The sequence below is a fragment of the Schistocerca piceifrons genome, chromosome 2 (assembly GCF_021461385.2).
Source record: "Schistocerca piceifrons isolate TAMUIC-IGC-003096 chromosome 2, iqSchPice1.1, whole genome shotgun sequence".
In the NCBI taxonomy this organism is placed as follows: Eukaryota; Metazoa; Arthropoda; class Insecta; order Orthoptera; family Acrididae; genus Schistocerca; species Schistocerca piceifrons.
The window spans coordinates 282,841,220-282,866,906 of NC_060139.1; the positions used below are offsets into that span (position 1 = coordinate 282,841,220).

Consider the following 25,687-nt stretch of genomic DNA (forward strand, 5'->3'; position numbering starts at 1 on the left):
TGTATAATAATATTTTTGTTTTATGACACTTCTTAAATTTATTAACTAGTAATAATGTATGTTTAACTGTTGAATAACTCTAGTACTATTGGTATTGTATATGTGTGTGTGTGTGTGTGTGTGTGTGTGTGTGTGTGTGTGTGAGAGAGAGAGAGAGAGAGAGAGAGAGAGAGAGAGAGAGAGAGAGAGAGATAGGGAGGGAGAGAGAAAGAAAAAGAAGGGAATCTGTCTGCTGAATAATGGAAGTTCAACATGCAAGCTACACTCTTCAATGTCATATATGTGTGGCTACGAACTTAACGTAGCCTCCTTTATGAAATATCTTTCATCATATTGTTATTTATATTTCAACCAGGATATTTTGTCATCATGTTAATCATGAGAAGTATGATTGGTTCAAGAAAAAATGGGAGGCAAAAACTGATGAGGAAAGGTTGTTAATTCATCTTTCTCAATAATTTATGCTTTCTGTCATCATATTTCTATACTGATTACTGTCTTGTTTCAGCGAGAAAAGAATGCAATTATTCTGAGAACATTACATATGCTTTATGTTTTTCAGTGTGCCTTTTAAGCTTATTATATTCAAATAAATTGGAGAAATCTGGCATGATGTATAGGTTATCATTTCTTTCTTTTTTTGAAAAAAGTGAAGCTCTTTCCTGTTCTTTTGACATTTTCTCTTTATGAAATCCTATTAATATTGTATGAATTGGGCTGTTATTGTAAATGTACTGTCCATTAAATTTCTAGCAGTTCCTGCTCCTGCAGAACTTAGTAGTTTGCTCTGGATATCCAACATCTTCTCTGTGTATTGTAAAACAGCATTTTCTATCAAGGAATAGAACTGCGCAATAAAGTGCCAAATGAGATTAAAGAAATTGCTAAGACAAACTATTTGTAAAGGCAGTTGAAAAGTGCCTGTTAAGCAATACATTCAGTACAATGAAGAATTACGTAGTTAACACAGAGTAGGGGTTTGGTAAAAAGTGTAACATTATCAAATAATAATAACAACAACCATTACAAGAAAGGATAGATTGCTATTCACTGTAAAAATGACCTGTTGAGTTGCAGACAGGCACACCGAAAACACTGTAGCACATTATAGCTTTCAGGCAAAGCTTTCTTTGGCAAAGAAAACACACAAACATTTGCACAGGGAAGCACATCTCAAGCACATGTGACTGCTACCAACAGTAGCTCTGACTGGAGTGCCATTGGCATTCTGTTTGGAGCAGGTGGTGGTAGCAGTCATGTGTGCATGATATGTGCTTCCTTGTGCAAATATTTGTGTATTTTCTTTGCTGAAAAAAGCTTTGCCTGAAAGCTATAATGTGTAACAGTCATTTTGGTGTGCCTGCCTGCAGCTCAGTGGGTCATCGTTATGGTGAATAGCAGTCTATCCTATTCCCAATATTGTTGATATATCGACATGGAATTTCCTGCAGATAATATTGTTATTAGTGACTAGTTTTGAACTTCTCATTCATTCTCAAACTATTACCTGTCTTATAAGACACACTGTTATTAGGAAAACATGAAATACAAAATTTTCAAACATTTTATGTGCACAGATTACAACAGCGCACAGATTGTGTGCACAGATTACAACTTTGTGGCATACCTGCATTGAAATACTGTGGCCGTATTACCAAAAAGTTAGCCACACTTTCCCTAAACTGTACAAAATGGCATTTTGAACCACAGGTCAATTAAGATATAAACTAATACATAAAACTGTAAAAAATAAAAGAAAGTTTGAGGCATGTGTTGTGTATAAGATTACAATGTGGAACATTTGGTTGATTTTATATAAGGCAAACTGATTGTAATTTTGTAACTAGATACAAGTAACATATCAGCCCAAGCAACAAGACTGCTTTTGGCTATCATTTGTGAAGCACAGAATGTACAGTGAGTGGTACTGACAGTACTGTGAAAATTTTACATGTGGCAGCTAAAGGAATGAAGTTAGATATACTTCGAATTTAAATATAACAATTTTTTTTATACTCTTAAAATGATTCATGCATCAGTAAAACAGTTAGCTTATGGCATATCAGTAATTTAAAAACAGTGTGATAATGTCTGGGGCTTTTACCAATTCAGCTTCTATGTATTTTGTTGCAACATCAATGGTCTCCGACAACAGAACATATGGACATAGAATAAACAGCTGAAGACACCTGTCAGAATTTACTAGAACAAGATGCTATGAAATTTTGAATGTATCAAGACAACCATAATACAGTCAAATAACATTTTTATACTGATCTGATATAAAAAATAATGTATTATGTACAGTGAAACACCATTATGCAGATATGCCACAAAAGATTTATTCCACTGCTGCAATCTGTGCACACAAAATGTTTGAAAATGTTGTATTTTGTGTCTTGTTATTAACATTGTAGCTTCTAATATAGATAAGGGTTGGGAAATGAGCAAAAGATTCGTAACTTGTCACTAATAAAAATGTAATTTTCAACTCTGATAGAAACCTTAATAAATTACAAATATATTGAGCTTACTTTCCCAAAACTGTGCAATGTATCATAATAGCACCTTACCCTCATTCTGAGCTCAATGATTCCCTCATTATAGAGGAATGTGGACTCAGGTTTTCAGGCTAGCAAATAGGAAGTTACACATTCACAAAATCGTCATCTTGACATCAGCTGATATTGTGTGTAGTGTTATGAAACAATGTGTGTATAGTATGTGCAGTGGCTGAATGTGAGAAATAGGTAACATTAGGCTCTTACGTTATTAAATAATTATTTGTCAAACAATATTGTATAGTAGGGACAAACCAAATGATATTGCACTGTTTAAACAGAGGGGCCTCATGTTTCGGAGTGTGAAAGCCCCTGTATTCATCCAGCCATTCTTATTTAACTTTTCTGTAAAGCATTCAATGGTGAAAGTAAAAGACTGTAGTGGCTACAGTTGCCTGAGACTGCAGTCATGTGAGTGTGAGTTGCGTTTGTGTGAGTGTATGTGAGTGTGTGTGTGTGTGTGTGTGTGTGTGTGTGTGTGTGTGTGTGTGCGTGCGTGCGTGTGTGTGTGTGTGTGTGTGTGTGCGCGTGCATGCGTGTGTCACTGTCTGTCATCTTATTTTTGACAAAGGACTTATGAGCCCAAAACTTTGTTTGTGACAGTCTCTGCTGTACGGTGAGTGGCAGCTTTCCTTTTCATAATATTGTTGCAGACTATAGTATAGGGATTTAGACAGTGTGACATATGGAAGTTTGGGTCAATTCAGGAGCCATGCATTGGTAGCCTTCTGGTAAGGCAACCATTCGCAATAAGAAGGAAATCCAGGTTCTAGTCTAGGTCGGGCACAGATTCTCATATGTCACCAGCAGGTAGAACATCTTTACCTGATACAGCTGACACCAAATTATTTGCTTTCAGCAATTTTTATCTTTTATCTATTTTCATTGGGCTGTCAATCATCACCAATGTAAATAAAACTACTACTACTACATTACAGGTCATTCTGTGTCATTTGAATTGGACAGTTGTGAGAATGATTTTGTTGATTGTTTTCTGCACTTTTTATTTATTTTTTTATTTTTTTATACTGTGTAGTTGCCAAATGGGATTTGTTTGTGATTTACAAGTGATCAGGCAGCAGAAAGGGTGGTTTGAAATTTGTGATTTTCTTTGTGGGTGAATGTATAATGGAATATAAGCTTTATGCCAATGCTCCCACCCATCACAAATGGTTTGGTAATCAATGCATCATAACCATGAATTTACTCTGCTGATGAGAAAGAAATTCAGTCAGTCCAGATGTATAGTATGTATGTTCACTTGAGAAGGGAACTGCTATGAAAATTCAGGAAAAATGATTGACATGTCTTTTCAGGAAACCATGGGGGGAATTATGCACACATTTTGGCCTTGAGTAAATTCAGAAAAATACGAAGCATTTTGAATTTCTGTTTATGTGCTAATTACAAATTTGTAGAGAGAATTTAAAAATAAATTTGATATTTTGAAGAATTATTTTCTTTAAATTGTTCAGTTAAATTTGAAAGAAAATAAACAAAACTGTAGAAAGACCACCACTCACTATTTACTGACTGATAGTGTGGTGCATAGATGTACTTACTGATAATCTATGCACTTTCTTTTTAAGGAATCTCAAAATTGTCAAAATTTTCATTTCTTGTGATACAGAGAAAAAAGGGTTATAGTGAAAGTTATGGAAAAGTCATATGGAGTTCCATGGAGAATACTGAAGCACTCATAAGTCTACTGCAAAAGACACAGTAGTGCAGAAGGAATTACTGCACAGATAAGGATATGATGAATATCAAAATCATGAACAAAAAGCAAATAGTTTGATTTAAGAAATCGGTTTGCTGATGTTTTGAGGAGAAAGCACTATAACAGCTTTTGATCTGCTTCTCTTTTTGTGGCTTGAGCTGACACTCTGCCTCAAAAAACTACACAGACATCCAAATATGACTGTGTACAGCTGCAGTGACACTCAGTATTGTTTGCTACTAAAGAAATGGTTGTGGCTGCATGTGACCAAAAGTATGCAACAAACAAATAATTTATAATTAATTGACTGCTTACTCCTGTTCAAGAACTCCATTTGATTGTAGGATTTATTAAAATGAAAGAACTTTGATCTTCATGTGAATTGCTGTTGCTGCCAGTCAGATATTTGATTTACATTACTTATGTCTCACTTTGTGTGCAAAAGTTAAATTTATTTGATGGTAAAAGAAGATAATTCTTTCTTCTGGCATTATATTTGTTAGCATTCCTATTACTTTCAAACACAAGTAGACTCTTGACAACAAATTTCAGTGTGAATACCTGTACTGTAATGTTGAACAGATGGCTACTAGATCTATTTGAACATACCTCTCTTAATTCTAATTACTTTCTTTTGTGTCTTGAGATGAGCTATTGAATCCAAAGGCCTACTGTCCCCCTCCTAATGGAGAACTATATTTTCCAGGTGTAAGTGCTGAAGTATCACATTTCTCTCAGTTTTTCCCCTTCTTCTTCTTTTTCTTCTTCTTTCTTCCTTCTTTCTTCTTTACTTCTTCTTTCTTCTTCTTCTTCTTCTTCTTCTTCTTTTTTCTTCTAATGCTCATGTGAAGACGCCATGCAGAAACTGACAAGCTGTGCATTTTTGTTAGGAATCTCAAACTTTTTGAAAATTTTGTTTCTTGTGATACAAATTAAAAAAATTGTGATCAGTATTATAGGAAAGTTGTGGGCACTGTCATGGAGACTAGTGAATCACTCATAACTCTTCTGCAGATGACACAGAAGTGCAGGAGGAATTACTGCACAGATAAAGATATGATGAACACAGAGATTATGGCTAAAAAGCAAATGGGTAGGTTTTAAGAAAATGGACTTGCTGCTGCTGTCAGAAGAAAGCACAGAACAAACAAGACATTTAAAGCACAAGCAGGAAATGGAGAATGCGAAGAAAGACAACAACCAGCCATGATGCACTTTAGATTTGAGCCATCTTCAGTTGCCTTAAAACAGCTACATATTTATAATCAATATGAGTTTGTTCATTGAATTTTGTTGCATCTCTGTGCAACTTGAAAATGTCATTAGTGTGTGTTTGTTTTCTATGTGTATTTAGTTCAAAAAAGAATAACACTGAAAGCTAGCAAATTTTGTTTCCTTTTTTGTGTGTGCCGGTCAGCGATTCAAGGCTTATGCTTTTCAGTGGGTGGTCTCCTTTACCCCTGAAGTATTTTAATTAGCTGCTATATTTTACCTTGTTGAATACTAAAGTCAGCAACAATTAAGCTGCATTAATTGTAAATTATACATTAGTATGAAGATTGGGGAGAAATAGCAGTTAAAGAAATTGTTATTTTGCACAGTGTATGTGCAGCATTTAAAATTCATTTGTTACATTCATACTATTCATAACTATATAACTGAAGTTGGATGAAACTAATAGGCATCTTGGCATAAGAAAGTTAAAAGTGTACATGCTCAAGGAATATAATCCATATCCATGAAGCCAAACTGTCATTGTCATGGATTCTAACTAGTATTATGAAATACCATGCAGTTGAGGAAACTAATGTTATTATGTACTCTTGGTACGGTAGACCGCAACATACAGAGGAAATTCATATAGGTGCATACTCAACATAAATTGTTAAGTTTGCGAAACTCTAGATTGAATTTTCTAAAACATCATAATAATGACAGGATGCAGTAGCTAATATAGAGCTGTGGTCACTGCCTTGGTGGAATAAAAGAGCAGGCCAGCTACTAAAGGACACTCGCATAGAGCACAATACTGAGAAACAAATTTGTCTGTGGATGAAGAAGCTTTGCAGGAGGTTGAAAATTTGTGAATATCAGCCAATTGTCCAACTGAAAGTACTTGAGAATCAAACTGAGATGAACTGTTGGTTTGAGATAAAGTGTCAAAATTTTGAAGGCAGTGATCCATTCTGATATTGTGTTTTGTTGAGCTAAAGAGTATGCAGCATTTACGAAGGAAGCTTTCTACAGGATAGGCAGGCAAGTTGCTTAAATCGCTAGCTGCGTGAAATGTCTTTAAAGCTCTTCTACTTTTTCAAAACACTTTTCAGCTTTACAGGAATTGTAGCTAGTGGGCTACTTCAATTTTTAATCTGGACAACTAGTAATGATGTGACTACGTTAGCAGAAGTTTTCCCTTTTGCTTACGTTACTCATGTTCAGTGAACATGGCTGCTCCTCTACACAGCTTTGCAAGCAGTCGTCACTGAAATGTAACAAGAACGCAGCTACTGACTGTGGTATCGTCACCCAATCTTTGTTACATATTTATCTTCTCCTACTGTGCTCATTTTGCCCAGTAAGACATTTCTTACAGTAAATGTTCTAGATTATATGTCTATTTCCTTTTCTTTACTCTTGGCTTTCTCTAAATATAGATAGTCCTCTATTAATTTTTTGTTGTTTATCATTTTATATATTTATTGTTTATCATTTTACGTGTATCACTTTTCTAAATTCTTTTGTGTTAATTACAGTTCATATGTTTTTACAGGTCTTGATTGATTATGTTTCATTGTTATGGTTGCTTGTTGATTATTAAGTCACACAGTTGTGCCAGTCATTTTCCATTTTCTTTTGCCTTTGTCTTTTTGCTCTCATTGGTACATGTTTCTTCTAGATATTAAAACACATGTAACTAAATACAATGTGAAATGTGCAGCTTATATAACATTTTGTTTCTTTTTCTATGTGATGCTTTTCTCACATGATCAAATTGTAATGATTTGTGTTGTTTGAGTGTGATCTGAGTTCTTAGAAAACAAATTACCCTTATTCCTTAGTAGTACAATTCTGTGTTGTTTGTTCTGTTACTGTCGCAATATGTGATTCGTCCTAAATGTTTTGTCTTGGACAATGCACCATACGTAGTCACAGTGCTACAGAGCATTAGTCTAATTGAATTTATAATGCTTTGCATATACTCTTATCAGTAGCTACGTACTGTGGTGTAGTGTAATAATAAGAAAATATGGTAGTTGAAAATTGAGTATGTCATAAGCTACTGAAAATTTTTCAGGAAAATTAATGTATTTTAGTGGAAAGTTCATTACATTTGTACTGAATGTCTTTGTTTGTTTTTGTATAATTTAATGAACTATCAAATGTGTAAAGATTATTTACAAAAATTAAAAGAAACTTAAAACAGAATAAAAGAGCAGGAGTTACATCCTAGTCAAAATTTAAGTTTCACCAAAATCAGGAATCACAGTCTGATGATCCAGTTAATAAAAGGATACTCAAGCAAGACAATAAAACTAGAGATTCTGGACCTGTGTGTTTCTTTGTTAGGAATTGACCTGACTTTTTTCTTTTCTTCTTGAGAAGAGGTGTGTTTGTGTCTGTTTGTGTGGAAGGGGGGGGGGGGGGGGCTAGTGGGTGTAAATGCTTATATAATATGTGACAGTGTATGAGTGATTGTATTATAAGCTTTTATATACACTTAATACCAATTACCTTATGTAACTTGCTTCTTGGATCTCACTTCTTCAATGGTCTTAATAACTTTTTTCGTAGTTATCATGTTACTTCATTTCTGGGTGGAAACTCTGACACATCATCATCAGCCATTTGACATCCATCACTGGATAAAGATCTCTTACAGACGTCACGGTCCTTGGTGGTACACAATTATGTTAGTTATGCATGCTTTTCTAATGTCATCCATCAACCCTGTTACATCATAATCTCAGTTTTCTCACGTCTCTCACAACCTGCCAAGGAGCTTCCTTGGTCAACTATCATCCATTCATCTGGCTACATATGTCTTGCAATTCCCATTTCATTTTCATTACAATCATAATTATGTCTTCCTCTCAGTTGGTTTCCCTGCGCCATCTATTTGTTATCCTCTGTTCCGTAGTAATCATTAAAATGAATCACTCCATTGCGTACTGAATTCACATCAGAAGTACATATCTCATGGTCATAAATCATAGGGTGATAGACACTGATTGTAAACTTTCTACCTCAAGCACATTGTATCCAATGTTTACGTGTCATACAGATGTTTTCTGTATGCTTAAGATCATGCTTCCACTTTAAGATATTTGAGTTCACAGTTGTTAATACTGAAAAAAGCATTGTAGGAATATGTTTGTAACTAGTATGAAGCTGCAATTGTGACTGCAATAAAACTTGCTAAATTACTGTTAATGTATAAAAGCTTCTCCATCAAAATATTCCTTTTCATAATGTTGTTACAGTCCATCATGGATTTTCCATTGTATGCTTTCTCCATCAAAATATATATTTCTTACAAGCTGAGAATAATAACTGATTTATGATAGAGAGGAAGGTGCAGTAAGAGACAAACATGCTTCTTCCTCCAAACATTTTAATGGCTTTATCTGAAGTATTAATCATTCCTAATGGATCTGAGTTAATAACTATAATTTATCTTGTCCACCTGCAAATGCCTGTCTCACTTCTGCAGATTTCTAAAATCAGAATTCATTGTCATATGACTTCACTTTAATGGTTGGGCATTGTATCTGATCAGCTTTCATTTATTATTTTCTGTCGAAAAAAATATTCACTTACAGATGTAGCCATGATTACCTATAAGTCGAGAAACTGAGAAATTAATTGCTTACAAGAGAATGTAGTCTGAAAAGCAATCACTACATATCTTTCTCTTTAGTGATAAAGCCAGTTGTTCAGTCAGATATTATCTACCTATTGAAGTTTTTAGTAACATAAATTTTGAAATAAGAAAGCAAACTTTTTTTTAAATATTTCAGTATTATTATTCTTTCATGAACTTATGGTATAAAGTATAAAAATTAAGTTGCCTCCAGATGTTTTCCTCACAATAAGTAACTTATTTTACTATGCTGAAATCTTTATTTATAGATATGACAGATTCATAGGATTTACTGCTTTGTAAAGTTATTTATGGAAAGAAAAATGTTGAATTCTTCTCTTACAAATAATTTCTCTAGTTTTTTGTCTCACATTAACACTTGTTGTAGAGACTTACCATAAAACTGTATATTGGACTGAAACTTGAACCCAGAACAGCGCTATTCATGGGCAGTTTCTCGGAGATTTCATCACTGCCACCCGAAGTTTGTCTTCATCAAATCTGAAAATCGTTAATGTTTCATAGAAGTAGTTTTGAAACTGTAATAATTTTACAATTTTGAACACACTTTTCTTTCATTGTTTTTTATTATTATTCTGTAGAGGGTTATGAACCTATTTACTTATTAAATGATGTGTTTTTCATTTTAATTTATGTCATATACCAAATTTCTCAACTGTAAAACTCATCTAAATGAGTTATTAGATATAACAGTTTTATATCTTACTGAACATATTTCTCTGAATGCCATTACTTTGTATTTCTCTATAGAGTGTTGCTGCTTTATAATTGGCAAGTTGAACTTCATGCCAGCTGCATTGCTGCAAATAAGATGCTGCCTTGGAAGTATTATTACTTTACCTTGTATTATAGGGATTAATTGTAGTAAATTCAGTTTGTACATCAGATTGCACTAACAATTCTAATACCAAAGCCCTGTGTACACATAGAATAGGAAAAGAAAAGAGAATAATTATGTAATAAGGAATTCATGTTTATTTTCCTGTGTGGTATTTTCTCACAGACACCACCTACTTTCATGTTAAGGTACTGTGATAATTTTTCATATAGGTCTCGATAAGGAAATGCGATCCTGGGATGCCTATGTAGGTCTTGAGGCTACTCTGAAGAATTTGATGACCTCTCTCAGGGCTGTGACAGAATTACAGAATCCCGCAATAAGAGAGCGACACTGGGAACAGCTAATGGCAGCCACAAAGGTCAGTACAAGCTGATTTAAATCCTAATTTGTATTCTCCACTGTGAATAATAATAATAATAATAATAATAATAATGAAGTTAGTTTATGAGAAACAGCAAAATTTGTGACACAGTCAGGTCAAACTTTCTGAACAGCTGTCTGCTTCATATTTAGTCATTGCAGGAAAAGAAGAGTGAGAAAACTGAATAGGAAAAACAGAAAGTAGACCTGGATACTGCAGGTCTCAAGCAGAAAGGGAATGCTCATTTGCAAGAGAACAAGAAGTATAAATCAGAAAGTGTCCACACTTGAGTTGCGGGATATCAAGAAAAGATTAACACATGTTGTGTCTTAGAACATCACTGTAAATATATTAACAACCTGTGGACATTAATATGTGTACACTGCATATAAAAGAACATTGAAAAAGTATTCAGTATATCATGCTGATTGTAACCAGTGTTTTTCTGTTTCCTAACATTTTCTTTCTTAACAATTGATCAAAAATTATTTTGTTAAATTGCAGCCAAACTGTACTTACAGTGAACTCAGGGTAGTTCTTTCACAAAGTATACAATAATATCTTCCTTCTGGTATGCTTCACATAGTTGTATGACCACTTATGTGAGTGTAGTAAGTAGAAATGGCATGGAACAGAAAATATTGATGGTGAAAACATATGTATCGTTCATAACATACATTGTAACAACTCAGTTGAATCTCAGTGTAATAATGCATTTCATGGTCTGATATAACATATATTACAATCAGAAAATGTTTTGATAATTCATGGCCGTGTTTTATGTTCTTTGGTTTTGACCACAAGATATTATTATGTGGCCACAAACTTTACCTTAAGGCACTCTGAAAAATCATGTATTCAGAGTAAATAAACCAAAAACTACAGAATTGTGTATGACCTGTAACTCTTAACATTGCCCAATAACAAACACTGTGATGGCAGAACAGAAGGGACCAGTTTAACATTGAATAGAAAATGAGCCATTAATCATCTGAACATGCATTATTAGAGGAGCAAATCTATAACCATACACCATAAACTTTTGTCCACAATAACATCTGAGCACAGACAAACGAGAAATAGTTTACTGTCATCAAAAATCACATTACTTAACTCATGTCATTTTGTTCCACCTGCTGGTCACTAAACATGTTATAACGTAGTTGTGATGCACAGTTTACTTAGTGTGACTTACACACTTCTAAATGCACGTAAAGCAGAGCTTCCTAGTAAATAATTCATTTATAAATGCTTGGTCTTGTATCAAGTGTATCCATTCAGGCTTTCCAGTGGCTTCCTTAGGCTGAATTCTTATTGGTCTGATGTTCACTTGTTGTAATTCCCACAAATTTCAATAAACACCAATGCAGTTCTTTACTACATATCTCATTATTACATGTCTCATGAATCATGCCTGTACTAGATTCCTTCGTGCCTAAAACCAGTGGTTCCCCCTCTAACCTTTCACAGTCCTTGTCTCATCATTCCATTACACGGTCTTGTTAACATTACTACTGACTTGAAAGATAATGCCACAGAGACTCCGAAGATAGGACATAGCCATTAGCCTTCAGTTATCAGAAATTTAACAGCTGTATTCCAGATTACAGGCACTACAAACTGGAGGTAATTGTGTTATGCACGCAAAGGCACAGCATACCATCACACCTGTTGCAGTGCTTGTATTACAGCGATGAAAGCACTGTACATGTACACGTACATCTACACTCTATAAACCACCGTGAAATGCATAGCAGATGGTACTTCCCATTGTTCCAGTTATTAGAGCTTCTTTTTTCGACCAAAATAGTGATTGCTGTGTTGGCAGTTCGCGTGTTCCAGACAACATCACACTGTCCATGTAGATACTTGCGATGCTGAAAACAAACCCATTTCCTGACTCAAGATGCGTGATGTGGCTGTACGATCCTGTCCTGGGTGAGGTTTAGAGGGGGAGTAGATTACTAAGGCCCTTGGCTAAGAGAAGAAAGTGATGTTTGGTGATAGCGTAGAAGGTGAAACATGGTAAAGTAGTAAGCGCTGTGCCTGCTTGTATTCAGAAATGAAAAACAAGGTAGGACGAGAGTGAAAATGGTTTGGTGAAACATTGTAAATTATGGTTTTGGGTTATAAGGCAATTTTCAAGCATATTACTGAATCCCACACATGAAAACGCTAAGGTAAACACAATTTGTTGATCCTTGACTTTATGTAAAATTACTTCAATGACTATTTTTTGACAAATTACTTTTGAAATTACACAATACAGCAATTATACTAACATGAGAAAACATGTATAGGAATAAAGTTGTGCATCAGCCTAGAACTTTTTATCTACTGATGGATTGAGACCCCAAAGTTTTACTTCTATCTCAGAGTTGCGGTATCATCTAAAAGAGGTGAATAATTGAATTGTGTTTGCTTGTTTCATCATAGGTATGGGGATATACAAATTGTTTTTTCTTTGTTTTAAATTTCTAGAATTTGTAAATGGCTGATTTTAGCCCTTTTTCCTCTGTGTAAGACTTGTACATCTATTATTTATTTTGTGGTTTAATAATAATAGATGTACAAATCTGTTTCGGCTTATTATAAGATGAGTGTGGTGTGTATCTTCATATAATTTTTTCGTCTTAAATGGAAATAAACTTCAGATTTTGGCTTTCTTATCTTCTGAGATTTATAACACCCCCCTCCCCCCCCCCCCCCCCCCCTCCTTGATAATGACCACTTCCATTGTTTGTAAGGTTTGCTTTCCTTTATTTAAATTTTGGAGACTTGTAACATTTTTTTTTTTTTTCTTTTTCATGCTGCTAGTGCTCAGAGCGTCTTCCAGCAAAATATTCGGTAAGTTATATGTGGTGGTACTTATGCATTAGACATGATTTCTAGGATTACTCTATTTAAGAACAGAAATATTTTATGCATTAAGCAAAAACTCTACAGGGCAGTGATTTCATGCCATGAAAAGCTCTCTCTGAGATTTCTAGGTGAAAATTATTTACCTTAACTGGTTTTTACTGTAGCAAGAACATTATTTTTATCATGGTTGCAACTGTAACTGTTGTAATTGCTGTACCAATAGAACTCATAAATGATTATTCTGATTTCAGTTAGAACTCAAAGCAAGATATAAGCAAACTGAAGATTTGTTTCTTATCATTTTAGAAATAATATTCAGTTTTTAAGCTTTAAGTTATTCTCGAACAGTTACAATGTTTAATATATATAAACTATGTTCACTAATGAAACTCGAAGAAGTTATGGTAGCAACACAGTCAGGGTGACAGGTGACCACAGATGACTGTTTTGTATTCTCAAACACATTTTGCTTTCACAGTACAGTCCCACTATACACTTTTATTTACATAGGAGAAATAGGAAATGATTTTAACTATGTAACTTCTTTGAATCTCTTCAAATTTTGTGAAATTTTCATCATTTTTACAGCTAAAAACAAATTCCACTTGAAGTCCTATTCTCCAGGCAAATTACTGCCTACTTCAACATCTAATGACACTTGTTGATTCTTTTGTTGGTCACAGTACATTCTGTTGTTTTATCACAACCTTGAGGAATTGTATCAAACTCTGTTCATTGTTGCTGCCACAGTGTGTCAACTTCGTATACATTTTAGAAAACTGTTCCTATAATTTGATGTCAGGAATAAAACTGTGTATCCACAGGTACTGTGTGTGCAACATGATTAAAGTGTCATTTTTAGAATTTTAATTAGGATCCAATATTTGTAGTTGATAGTGTATCTAACAATGATTTACTGTTTCATAGCAGTTAATTAAACCTGGGAAAATGTCATCTCACGTGGAAAGTCGGGATCTGCTTTCATGACATTGGTTCAAGTGGCTTGGCTGGTAGTATCATGTGAGGGCGTCTTTCGAGAGTTACAATGAAGACTGCAATAGTTTGTCAGTAAAATGGTACCAGGTAGTTGCCAAAATAGATCACTGAATGGAAGAACCAACCCTCTTTGTTGGTTACAGTGCACAGAGAGACTTCATCCTGAAGGAATGTAGCTTCTAGTATTCACAGTTGGCAGAAATTGGGGAGGTTGGTACAGAAACTGTAGTGCTACTCCAGTCAGGCCACAGCGGCCGGAGACAGTGGCTGTGTGCGAGTTGTGCTTGTGTGTGTGTGTGTGTGTGTGTGTGTGTGTGTGTGTGTTTTGTGGTCCCACACTATATATTTCTGATGAAGGCCACAGCCTTGTGGCCAAAAGCTTAAGACCTTAGAACTCTTTTTTTATTGTGCCTGTCTGTGACTCAACGCCTCCTCTTTGTGATGAGTAGTTACATACTACTCATAGGTTCAGTCAATTCTTAGCTATGGTATTCTTTTCTGAGGAAGAAATGCACAAAATATTAAAACTATCTGCAGAAAAGGACCATAAGAATGTGAGGGCATGCTGAAAAGTAATCTCTCCAAATTTTTTGTTCTGTTCTCAATATCAGTTGAGGTACTACATGTCGCGCATATTACTTGGTCGACTTTTCTGCTTTGTTGGTGCAAGTTGTAACCCTCTGCCACTAGAGGACTCCAAATTGCAGCATGTAACATGGCAGTGTGTAATGTAACATTAGTGCTTGAGAAACAACATGCTGTAATCAAGTTTTGAATTCGAAGAGTTCATCCACACATGGAACACCCCCTCTTTCAGCATGACAGTACCAGGATGCACATGAGCACTGTGACTTCTGCAACAATGCAATACCTTCGGTTCACTGTCACTGATCACCCTCCATACAGATCTGACATGGCGCCATCTGATTTTCATCTATTTCCGAAACTTAAACAATACCTTCGAGTACATCATGAACCATGGACCTTGCCGTTGGTGGGGAGGCTTGCGTGCCTCAGCGATACAGATAGCCGTACCGTAGGTGCAACCACAACGGAGGAGTATCTGTTGAGAGGCCAGACAAACATGTGGTTCCTGAAGAGGGGCAGCAGCCTTTTCAGTAGCTGCAAGGGCAACAGTCTGGATGATTGACTGATCTGGCCTTGTAACAATAACCAAAACGGCCTTGCTGTGCTGGTACTGCGAACGGCTGAAAGCAAGGGGAAACTACAGCCGTAATTTTTCCCGAGGGCATGCAGCTTTACTGTATGATTACATGATGATGGCGTCCTCTTGGGTAAAATATTCCGGAGGTAAAATAGTCCCCCATTCGGATCTCCGGGCGGGGACTACTCAAGAGGATGTCGTTATCAGGAGAAAGAAAACTGGCGTCCTATGGATCGGAGCGTGGAATGTCAGATCCCTTAATCGGGCAGGTAGGTTAGAAAATTTAAAAAGGGAAATGGATAGGTTGAAGTTAGATATAGTGGGAATTAGTGAAGTTCGGTGGCAGGAGGAACAAGACTTCTGGTCAGGTGACTACAGGGTTATAAACACAAAATCAAATAGGGGTAATGCAGGAGTAGGTTTAATAATGAATAGGAAAATAGGAATGCGGGTAAGCTACTACAAACAGCATAGTGAACGCATTATTGTGGCCAAGATAGATACGAAGCCCACACCTACTACAATAGTACAAGTTTATATGCCAACTAGCTCTGCAGATGACGAAGAAATTGAAGAAATGTATGACGAAATAAAAGAAATTATTCAGATTGTGAAGGGAGACAAAAATTTAATAGTCATGGGTGACTGGAATTCGAGTGTAGGAAAAGGGAGAGAAGGAAACATAGTAGGTGAATATGGATTGGGGGACAGAAATGAAAGAGGAAGCCGCCTGGTAGAATTTTGCGCAGAGCACAACATAATCATAACTAACACTTGGTTTAAGAATCATGAAAGAAGGTTGTATACATGGAAGAACCCTGGAGATACTAAAAGGTATCAGATAGATTATATAATGGTAAGACAGAGATTTAGGAACCAGGTTTTAAATTGTAAGACATTTCCAGGGGCAGATGTGGACTCTGACCACAATCTATTGGTTATGACCTGTAGATTAAAACTGAAGAAACTGCAAAAAGGTGGGAATTTAAGGAGATGGGACCTGGATAAACTGAAAGAACCAGAGATTGTACAGAGATTCAGGGAGAGCATAAGGGAGCAATTGACAGGAATGGGGGAAATAAATACAGTAGAAGAAGAATGGGTAGCTTTGAGGGATGAAGTAGTGAAGGCAGCAGAGGATCAAGTAGGTAAAAAGACGAGGGCTATTAGAAATCCTTGGGTAACAGAAGAAATATTGAATTTAATTGATGAAAGGAGAAAATATAAAAATGCAGTAAGTGAAACAGGCAAAAAGGAATACAAACGTCTCAAAAATGAGATCGACAGGAAGTGCAAAATGGCTAAGCAGGGATGGCTAGAGGACAAATGTAAGGATGTAGAGGCCTATCTCACTAGGGGTAAGATAGATACCGCCTACAGGAAAATTAAAGAGACCTTTGGAGATAAGAGAACGACTTGTATGAATATCAAGAGCTCAGATGGAAACCCAGTTCTAAGCAAAGAAGGGAAAGCAGAAAGGTGGAAGGAGTATATAGAGGGTCTATACAAGGGCGATGTACTTGAGGACAATATTATGGAAATGGAAGAGGATGTAGATGAAGATGAAATGGGAGATATGATACTGCGTGAAGAGTTTGACAGAGCACTGAAAGACCTGAGTCGAAACAAGGCCCCCGGAGTAGACAATATTCCATTGGAACTACTGACGGCCGTGGGAGAGCCAGTCCTGACAAAACTCTACCATCTGGTGAGCAAGATGTATGAAACAGGTGAAATACCCTCAGACTTCAAGAAGAATATAATAATTCCAATTCCAAAGAAAGCAGGTGTTGACAGATGTGAAAATTACCGAACTATCAGCTTAATAAGTCACAGCTGCAAAATACTAACATGAATTCTTTACAGACGAATGGAAAAACTAGTAGAAGCCAACCTCGGGGAAGATCAGTTTGGATTCCGTAGAAACACTGGAACACGTGAGGCAATACTGACCTTACGACTTATCTTAGAAGAAAGATTAAGGAAAGGCAAACCTACGTTCCTAGCATTTTTAGACTTAGAGAAAGCTTTTGACAATGTTGACTGGAATACTCTCTTTCAAATTCTAAAGGTGGCAGGGGTAAAATACAGGGAGCGAAAGGCTATTTACAATTTGTACAGAAACCAGATGGCAGTTATAAGAGTCGAGGGACATGAAAGGGAAGCAGTGGTTGGGAAGGGAGTAAGACAGGGTTGTAGCCTCTCCCCGATGTTGTTCAATGTGTATATTGAGCAAGCAGTAAAGGAAACAAAAGAAAAATTCGGAGTAGGTATTAAAATTCATGGAGAAGAAATAAAAACATTGAGGTTCGCCGATGACATTGTAATTCTGTCAGAGACAGCAAAGGACTTGGAAGAGCAGTTGAATGGAATGGACAGTGTCTTGAAAGGAGGATATAAGATGAACATCAACAAAAGCAAAACAAGGATAATGGAATGTAGTCTAATTAAGTCGGGTGATGCTGAGGGAATTAGATTAGGAAATGAGGCACTTAAAGTAGTAAAGGAGTTTTGCTATTTGGGGAGCAAAATAACTGATGATGGTCGAAGTAGAGAGGATATAAAATGTAGGCTGGCAATGGCAAGGAAAGCGTTTCTGAAGAAGAGAAATTTGTTAACATCCAGTTGTGATTTAAGTGTCAGGAAGTCATTTCTGAAAGTATTCGTATGGAGTGTAGCCATGTATGGAAGTGAAACATGGACAATAAATAGTTTGGACAAGAAGAGAATAGAAGCTTTCGAAATGTGGTGCTACAGAAGAAAGCTGAAGATTAGATGGGTAGATCACATAACTAATGAGGAAGTATTGAATAGGATTGGGGAGAAGAGAAGTTTGTGGCACAACTTGACCAGAAGAAGGGATCGGTTGGTAGGACATGTTCTGAGGCATCAAGGGATCACCAATTTAGTATTGGAGGGCAGCGTGGAGGGTAAAAATCGTAGAGGGAGACCAAGAGATGAATACACTAAGCAGATTCAGAAGGATGTAGGCTGCAGTAGGTACTGGGAGATGAAAAAGCTTGCACAGGATAGAGTAGCATGGAGAGCTGCATCAAACCAGTCTCAGGACTGAAGACCACAACAACAACAACAACATCATTTTGATAGTGATGAAGTGGTTCAAGCAGAGGTGAGGTTGTGGCTCTGTCAACAAAGTAAAACATTATACAGTGACAGTGTCAACAAACTGGCCTTTCGTCGGGAGGAATGTGTTAGTCGCCAGGGTGACTATGTTGAGAAATAAATATGTAGACATGAAGAGTAAAAAATGTAGAAAGTTAGTAAAGTTCTTTATATTTAAAAAGCTTTCAGAGTTTTCTGTAAAAAATTTGGAGGCAGTACTTATCAGCATGCCCTTGCAGTACATCTACATTTACATTTCACAATTAAGTGCCTAGCAGACGGTTCATCGAAACACATTCAAACTATTTCTGTAGCATTCCACTCCTAAACAGGGCGTTGGAAACAAAACTCTTGAATCTTTCTGTGTGGGCTCTGTTTTCTCGTATTTTATCATTATGCTCACTTTTCGCTATGTAGGTGGATGCCAACAGAATATTTTCACAATCAGAGAAGAATGATGGTGACTGAAATTTCACGAGATGATCCTGCTGGAAAGAAAAATGTCCTTCTTTTAATGATTGCCATCCAAATCCACATGTAATGTCTGTGGCACTCTCTCCCCAGTTTCACAATATAATACAAAATGTGCTGCCATTCTTTGAACTTTCTCGATGTCCTCTATCAGTCCCATCTATGCAGAGTCCCACCACACAGTAATACTCCAGGAAAGGGGGAGCAAGCATAGTGTATGCAATCTCTTTAATACACTTGTTACATTTTCATAGTGCTCTGCCAATAAATTACAGTCTTTGGTTCAACATTCCAATTAAAATTATTTGTAATTGTAATCCCTAAGTACTTAGTTGAATTTACAGCCTTTAGATTTTTTTAATTTATCGTGTAACCAAAATTTAGCAGATTTCTTTTATTATTCATCTGGAAGACTACACTTTTCATATTTAGAGTCAGTTTCTGCAGTCTTTCATCATCTTGGTGACTTTACAAGACAGTAAATGACAGCATCATCCGCAAACAATCTAAGAGGGCTACTCAGATTGTCTCCCATGTCGTTTATGTAGATTAGGAAATTAGAGGGTATGTAAAACTTCTTTGGGGAATGCCAGATATTACTACTGTTTTACTCAATGACTTTTCGTTAATTACTACAACCTTCCTGACATGTGCTCACAAGTATAGTCGCACAACTGTGGCGAGACTCGATAGGCAAGCAGTTTGAATAGAAAACTCTTGAGAGTGATGGCACAAAAGCCTTCTGCAAATCTAAAAATATATAATCAATTTGATGTCCCCTTTTGAAAGCACTCATTACTTCTTGACAATAAAGAGCTAGTTGTGTTTCACAAGAATGATATTTTCTGAATCTGTGCTATTAGTCAATATATTGTTTTCTTTGGGGTAATTAATAATGTCAAACACATGCTATACATTCCAAAATCCTAATCCAAATTGACATTAGTGATATGGGTCTGTAATTCAGCTGATTACTCCTCTCTCCTTTCTCGGGTACTAGTGTAACGTGTGCAACTTTCCAGTCTTTACGGATCTTTTGATGAGTTAACGGTTGTATATGATTGCTTAGTATGGAGCTACTGTATCAGCACATTCTGAAGGAAACATGCCTGATATACAGTCTGGACCAGAGGCTGTGCCTTTATTAAGTGATTTAACCTGCTTCACTACACCAAGGATATAGTTGAGCTCATTGTAAAGCTCTGCTCATAACATTGGAGATTACAGCTGCACTATGGGAGCACATTTACCAATCAGCTATACATATGATAATTACTGCACAGACTACTCTGTCCATGACAATGGAACAAGATCTGGACATAATTTACATTTCCAGTAAAGTATAAACATAAAACTCAAAACAGCATATTCCATGAAGGCATAAAATTGTGCAATAAACTGCTAAAGGAAATTAAAGAAATTGCTAAAACAAACTTATTTGAAAGGGTAGTTAAAAAGTACCTGTTCATAAATGCATTCCATACATTGAAGGATTACTTACGTACCACAGAATATGTGTTTGGTAAAAAGTGCAACACAAATAAATAATAATAATTATTATTATTATTATTATTATAATGATGATGACGATGAGAAATATCTGTCATTTCACCTAACACTTACACACTATATTTCTTCCTTCATGTTTTCTTTTGTGGAAAAACTTTCTCTCAAAGCTATATAGTATATAATACCAACACTTGATCCTCTTTATGAGCTCAACATCTCACCTGTTATAGAGGGATTTATTTATTTGTTTTATTTATTTACTTTCAAGTTCCATGGGTTGTTGACACAAGTGTATTGCTAGGATATAGAATGTGTTAGATTATTACAATAATAACCATATTTAAATGGTCATGAGACTTACAATCTAAATCATGTGTAAAAAGATAAATAAGGTACAAGTGTTCAAATAACATAGATTATAGTCTTAATGATAGTTACACAGCAAATTATAAGGCTTACATTCTAATTCATATAAAAAAAGCATTGTCAGCAATTGATACACCAGTACTACATAGTCATTTCTTATAGGAATGCTTAAAATTAAATACATTTTGCTAATTATTACACATTGTCAAAAACTCCTGTAAAGAATAGAAAGAACTATTCAAAAGATAAAGTCTTAGCTGCTTTTTGAATTTAGTGTTATTCCCAATGACTGATTTAACATGGGCTGGAATTTTGTTGTATAATTTTATTCTTGAATAATGTACTCCTGTGTGTGCCAAACTGAGATTTATTTATATCTTTGTGAAGATCTTGTTTGCCTCTTGTATCATGATCAAGGTATTCACTGTGTGTCCTGCACATTTTGTGATTATTGTTCACAAAGCACATTAGTGAAAAAATGTATTGGCATGGCGTGGCAAAGATCTCCAGTTTCTGCGGGAGCACCTATGGTGCCCTCTACCCGTAATTCTGATGACTCTCTTCTGTGCAATAAAAACTTTATTTGCCCATGACTCATTTCCCCAGAAGATGGTGCGAAGTGTTGTAAGTGAATGGAAATATTTAAAGTGTGCAGCTTTGATTGTTTCTAAGTCACAAACAGATGAAATTGAGAAAATGGCAAATGCTGCCAAATTCAGTCTTTTAAATAGGTCAGTGATGTGAACTGCTCAGTTTAGAGAGTTTGGAGTGTTGTTAATGTGTAATCCCAGGAAGCTGGAAGACTCAACTCTCAATATTTCTTTCTTTTCTCCACGTTTTATTTCAATATTTTCCAGTTTTTTGTTTGATGTTTGAAATTGAATGAACTGAGTCTTGTTAACATTGAGGAACAGACCATTGGAAGTGAACTAATGTAAAGCTTCTTTGAATATAGTGTTTGCAGAGTTCTGTAGACTGCAGTTTGTGCAGTTTGGTACTTTCTCTACCATAATGGTTGTGTCATGTGCAAATAGAGTGAAGTGTGCTTTTTGTGACATACACTATGGCAAATCATTGATAAAGATTAGGAAAAGTAAGGACCAAGCACCAAGGACCAAGCCCTGTGGTACTCCACATTTCACTGTGCTCAGTCAGAGCAGGCAAGTGCCTTTGCAGAATCGCTAAGTGCTGCCTTCTGCCATTAAGAAATTATTCAAGCTACATCCCAACTTTACCACATAAATCATAGTGCTCATCCTTCATAAGTAGAATTTTGTGATGTGCCAAGAAAGATTCCAAAGAGCAATATTTTATTGTTTATGGATTTGAGGAGTTGGTTGACAAGTGAGGAAATGGTGTGTTCAGTTGAAATACTCTTTTGGAATATAAACTGATTTTTATTAAGGATGTTATGTTTATTAAGATGATCCATGATTCTTCTCAACACTACTTTCTATAGGGTTTTAGAAAGACTTGTTAGCAATGAAACTGACTGGTAACTGGAAACCTCAACTTTATCACCTGTTTTGAACAGTGGCTTAACAGTTGCATATTTGAGTCTATTGGCAACAGTATCTTGATGTGTAGACTCATTAAATTTATGACAGAGAACTTCAAGAATAAATTTGCATTACTTTCATAGACACATTATCCACTCCAGTGGAATTTTTATTTTTCATTTGGCTTATTACCTTCTCAATCTCAGTGGCTCTAATACAGAGCATATGTGTCTGACTAATTTTGTACTGCACTGCTTTTTAAAGAAGGTTCAATCATAGATCCTTTACAAACAATTTGATCACCCTCTGTCAAAAAATGGTAGTTAAAGATATTTGCAACTATATCACATTCATTTACCGTGCTTCCATGAGGACACACTTCGATACTGTCTGTATCTTCTGAAATTTTTCCTGTTTCGCTTTTGACCACCTTCCATATAGTTTTCATTTTATGGTTTGAGCTGTCAACTTCAGATTTGATAAAAATGCTCTTTGATTTTTAACTAATTTCTGTAGGATGGTACAGTATAATTTTTAGTGGTCCCTGTCCTGCATTTTGTTAGAATTTCTGAGTGAAACATAAAGCATTCTCTATGTTTTACAGAATGTTTTGATTCCTTACTGAGCCACTGTTTCCTTTAATCACTCAGGTTGGCACTTTATGAATTTTTTTTAGGAAATACAACTTCAAGAAGGGTAACAAATTCATTCAGAAATAGATTAAATTTATCATTGACATTTTTAGCCTTATATACTGTGTCCCACTGTAGCTGCTGCAAATGTCTGCTAAGGTTTCTAGATTCTCACTGTTGATTAGTCGAAATGATCTGTTCATAAAACTACTCTTGTTAGCAGGGCTTACACCATGCATTTTTAACACCTGCCCATTATGGACAGACAGGCAATTTAAGATTTGTGTTGCACATATTTTATCAATTCTGTTACTGTCTACAAATGTACTGTCAATCAGACTTTTGTAGTCCTTTATTACTCTTGTGGGAAAGTCAACAACTACCCTCAAATTAAAAGAGCTCATTACATTCTCAAAATCTGTTCTGTCACTCCTACAAATAAAAAAAACTTACTTTTAAGTCACCAAGCATGATAATTTATTTGTTTTTGAGAACTGGAGACTGGGAGTGAGAAATGAATGAACAGTGTAGCATTAGCCTTTTACGTTACTGGATAACTTATTTGTAAAACAGTATTGTACACGAGGAATTAACCAAATCAGGTAACATTGTTTTAAACAGAGTACCATTGTATTTGGGAGAGTGGAGTATCCAGTCTTCATCCAGCCATTCTGGTTTAGGTTTTCTTTGGTTTCCATAAATTACTTCAGGCAAATGCCGGGATGGTTCTGTATCATACTAGACCTTAAGTATGTAAATGTCTGTGTATGTAAATTACTTTATATTTTTTGTTCTTGAATTATAATACCAAGGCATGTTCGATATCTTTGTGAAAGATATTGACACATGAATGAAACTACTGATAGTAAAAAATGCAGATTAAGGCACTCTGACTTAAGCAAATGAGATATACGACGTTGTCATTTTGAAGTTACTGGCTGACTAAAGTCCATTGTCATGTTAGAGTATAATGTATAGCTTCCTTGTCATTTCCTCTCATTCTGGTGCAACAGCACTTATAAAAATGTGGATACAAAGGGGGAAAGAAAAGTTGGCATGTAACTTTACTTTAACTCCATTTACAGGTACTGTAGCCTACAAGTCTCTTTCAAAGCAGACAGGTGGACATCAAGATTTCAATTTTTTCAAAAAAAGGTTCTTGTTGTCTAACCAACATCAAATTATTAACGATTTATGTCCCTAGAGGAATGTAGTAACAGGGAACTTCACACTTCTCCCAGAGTAAATAATGTTTGAGTAACACACTGATATTTCGAGACAGGTAACACTGGACACTTTATGCTGTGCAGCCCAGTATTTTCTGGCAGTATAATTTTCTCACAGTTATTTTTGTTGGTGTTCATCTGTAGATTCTCATCATTTCTGCCTATTTCCTGCCTGTTTCTGATGACAACATTTAAAGAAATTTGGTCTCCTTTTCTCTTTCTAGTTCATTCATTCACACATTGTGTTCCGTAACCCTGTAATGAAGGAGTGCCTTCAGGGATATGCAATGAATCATATTATACATTAATAAGCACAGGCAACCACTGCAGTCTTTGTTGTTTGTCCTTGTGCTGGTTTCATGTAGTTCTACATTCCAAAAAGGAGTTAAAAATCCTCTTGAAACTCAAATCAGTAGGTGTCACCAATTCATTTTTTATCTTTTTTAATTTTGTATGTGCTTTACAGTTATGTAAATTTGTCAGTCATAATTGATAGTATGAATTTTTTTGACTTCTTCTCCAATTATTATTATGTGCGAACTTGCTACTTATTTAATGAGAAAAATCAGTGGGAGAAAATTCGTTAGTTGAATGTGTGTTAAGATAAATATTGTTGTTTGTTTCAGGTTAAATTTGTAATGGATGGTTCAACAACTTTAGCTGATCTATTGGCTCTTAACCTACATGAGTTTGAAGATGAAGTTAAGAATATTGTTGACAAATCTGTTAAAGAAATGTCAATGGAGAAGGTACTTAGGGAACTTGAAATTACTTGGGCAGCTATGGAATTTGATCATGAAGTTCACACTCGTACTAACTGCGTTATTTTGCGAGCTAGTGAGGAGCTAATAGAAACTCTTGAAGAAAACCAGGTATTGGTTTTGCTTATATTTCTTTCTTCTAATATTCTAAAGGGATCTGTAAATAGTTATACTTAATCCCATAAAAGTATGCAAAGATTAAATTACCCACAACATACATGGATTTAATATTGATAAACCAAGATTGCTATGGTTGCTTCAGCTTTTAGAGTCACAGAAATTTTTAAACAGTTTGTACAGTATTAGACTATGCATGAATGCCTTTTTACAGCAGTGAATTAACTGATGTAGTGAGCAAAGTGATGGGTTGAGCTTCATGGAAAGGACAGATTTTGATACAAGTGAGGGGACAGACAGGGAAAAGAAGACAAAGGTATACTGGAAGGGGAGGTAAGGGAAACAGGATATGTAAAGAAATAAGGCAGAACTGGTAATTAATATGGCACATAAAGATCATAGTAGTTTTATTTGTGAATTTATTTGACACATACAGCACAATTAAATTTTTCAAGACTAGTATTCTGCTTAGGTGTTATATGCATCCATAGAAGTAGATTTGGTGACAGAGCCTTTTTTTTTTTTTTTTTTTTTTCATGACACAAATTCACATGTGAATTTTCTCCCATGCTTTTGGGTGCAACTAAGGATGACT

The 25,687-nt window shown here is 35.6% G+C and overlaps 1 protein-coding gene across 1 annotated transcript in view; it reads left to right on the forward strand.

Moving 5' to 3' along the window:
• Nucleotides 1–25,687, forward strand: part of LOC124775330 (dynein beta chain, ciliary-like) — a 702,744-nt gene that overhangs the window by 386,859 nt on the left and 290,198 nt on the right. The window contains exons 53-55 of the mRNA XM_047250162.1: nt 10,214–10,362; nt 13,183–13,212; nt 24,841–25,086. Of these exons, the coding sequence (XP_047106118.1) occupies nt 10,214–10,362; nt 13,183–13,212; nt 24,841–25,086 (425 nt within the window). The remainder of the gene's footprint in view (nt 1–10,213; nt 10,363–13,182; nt 13,213–24,840; nt 25,087–25,687) is intronic.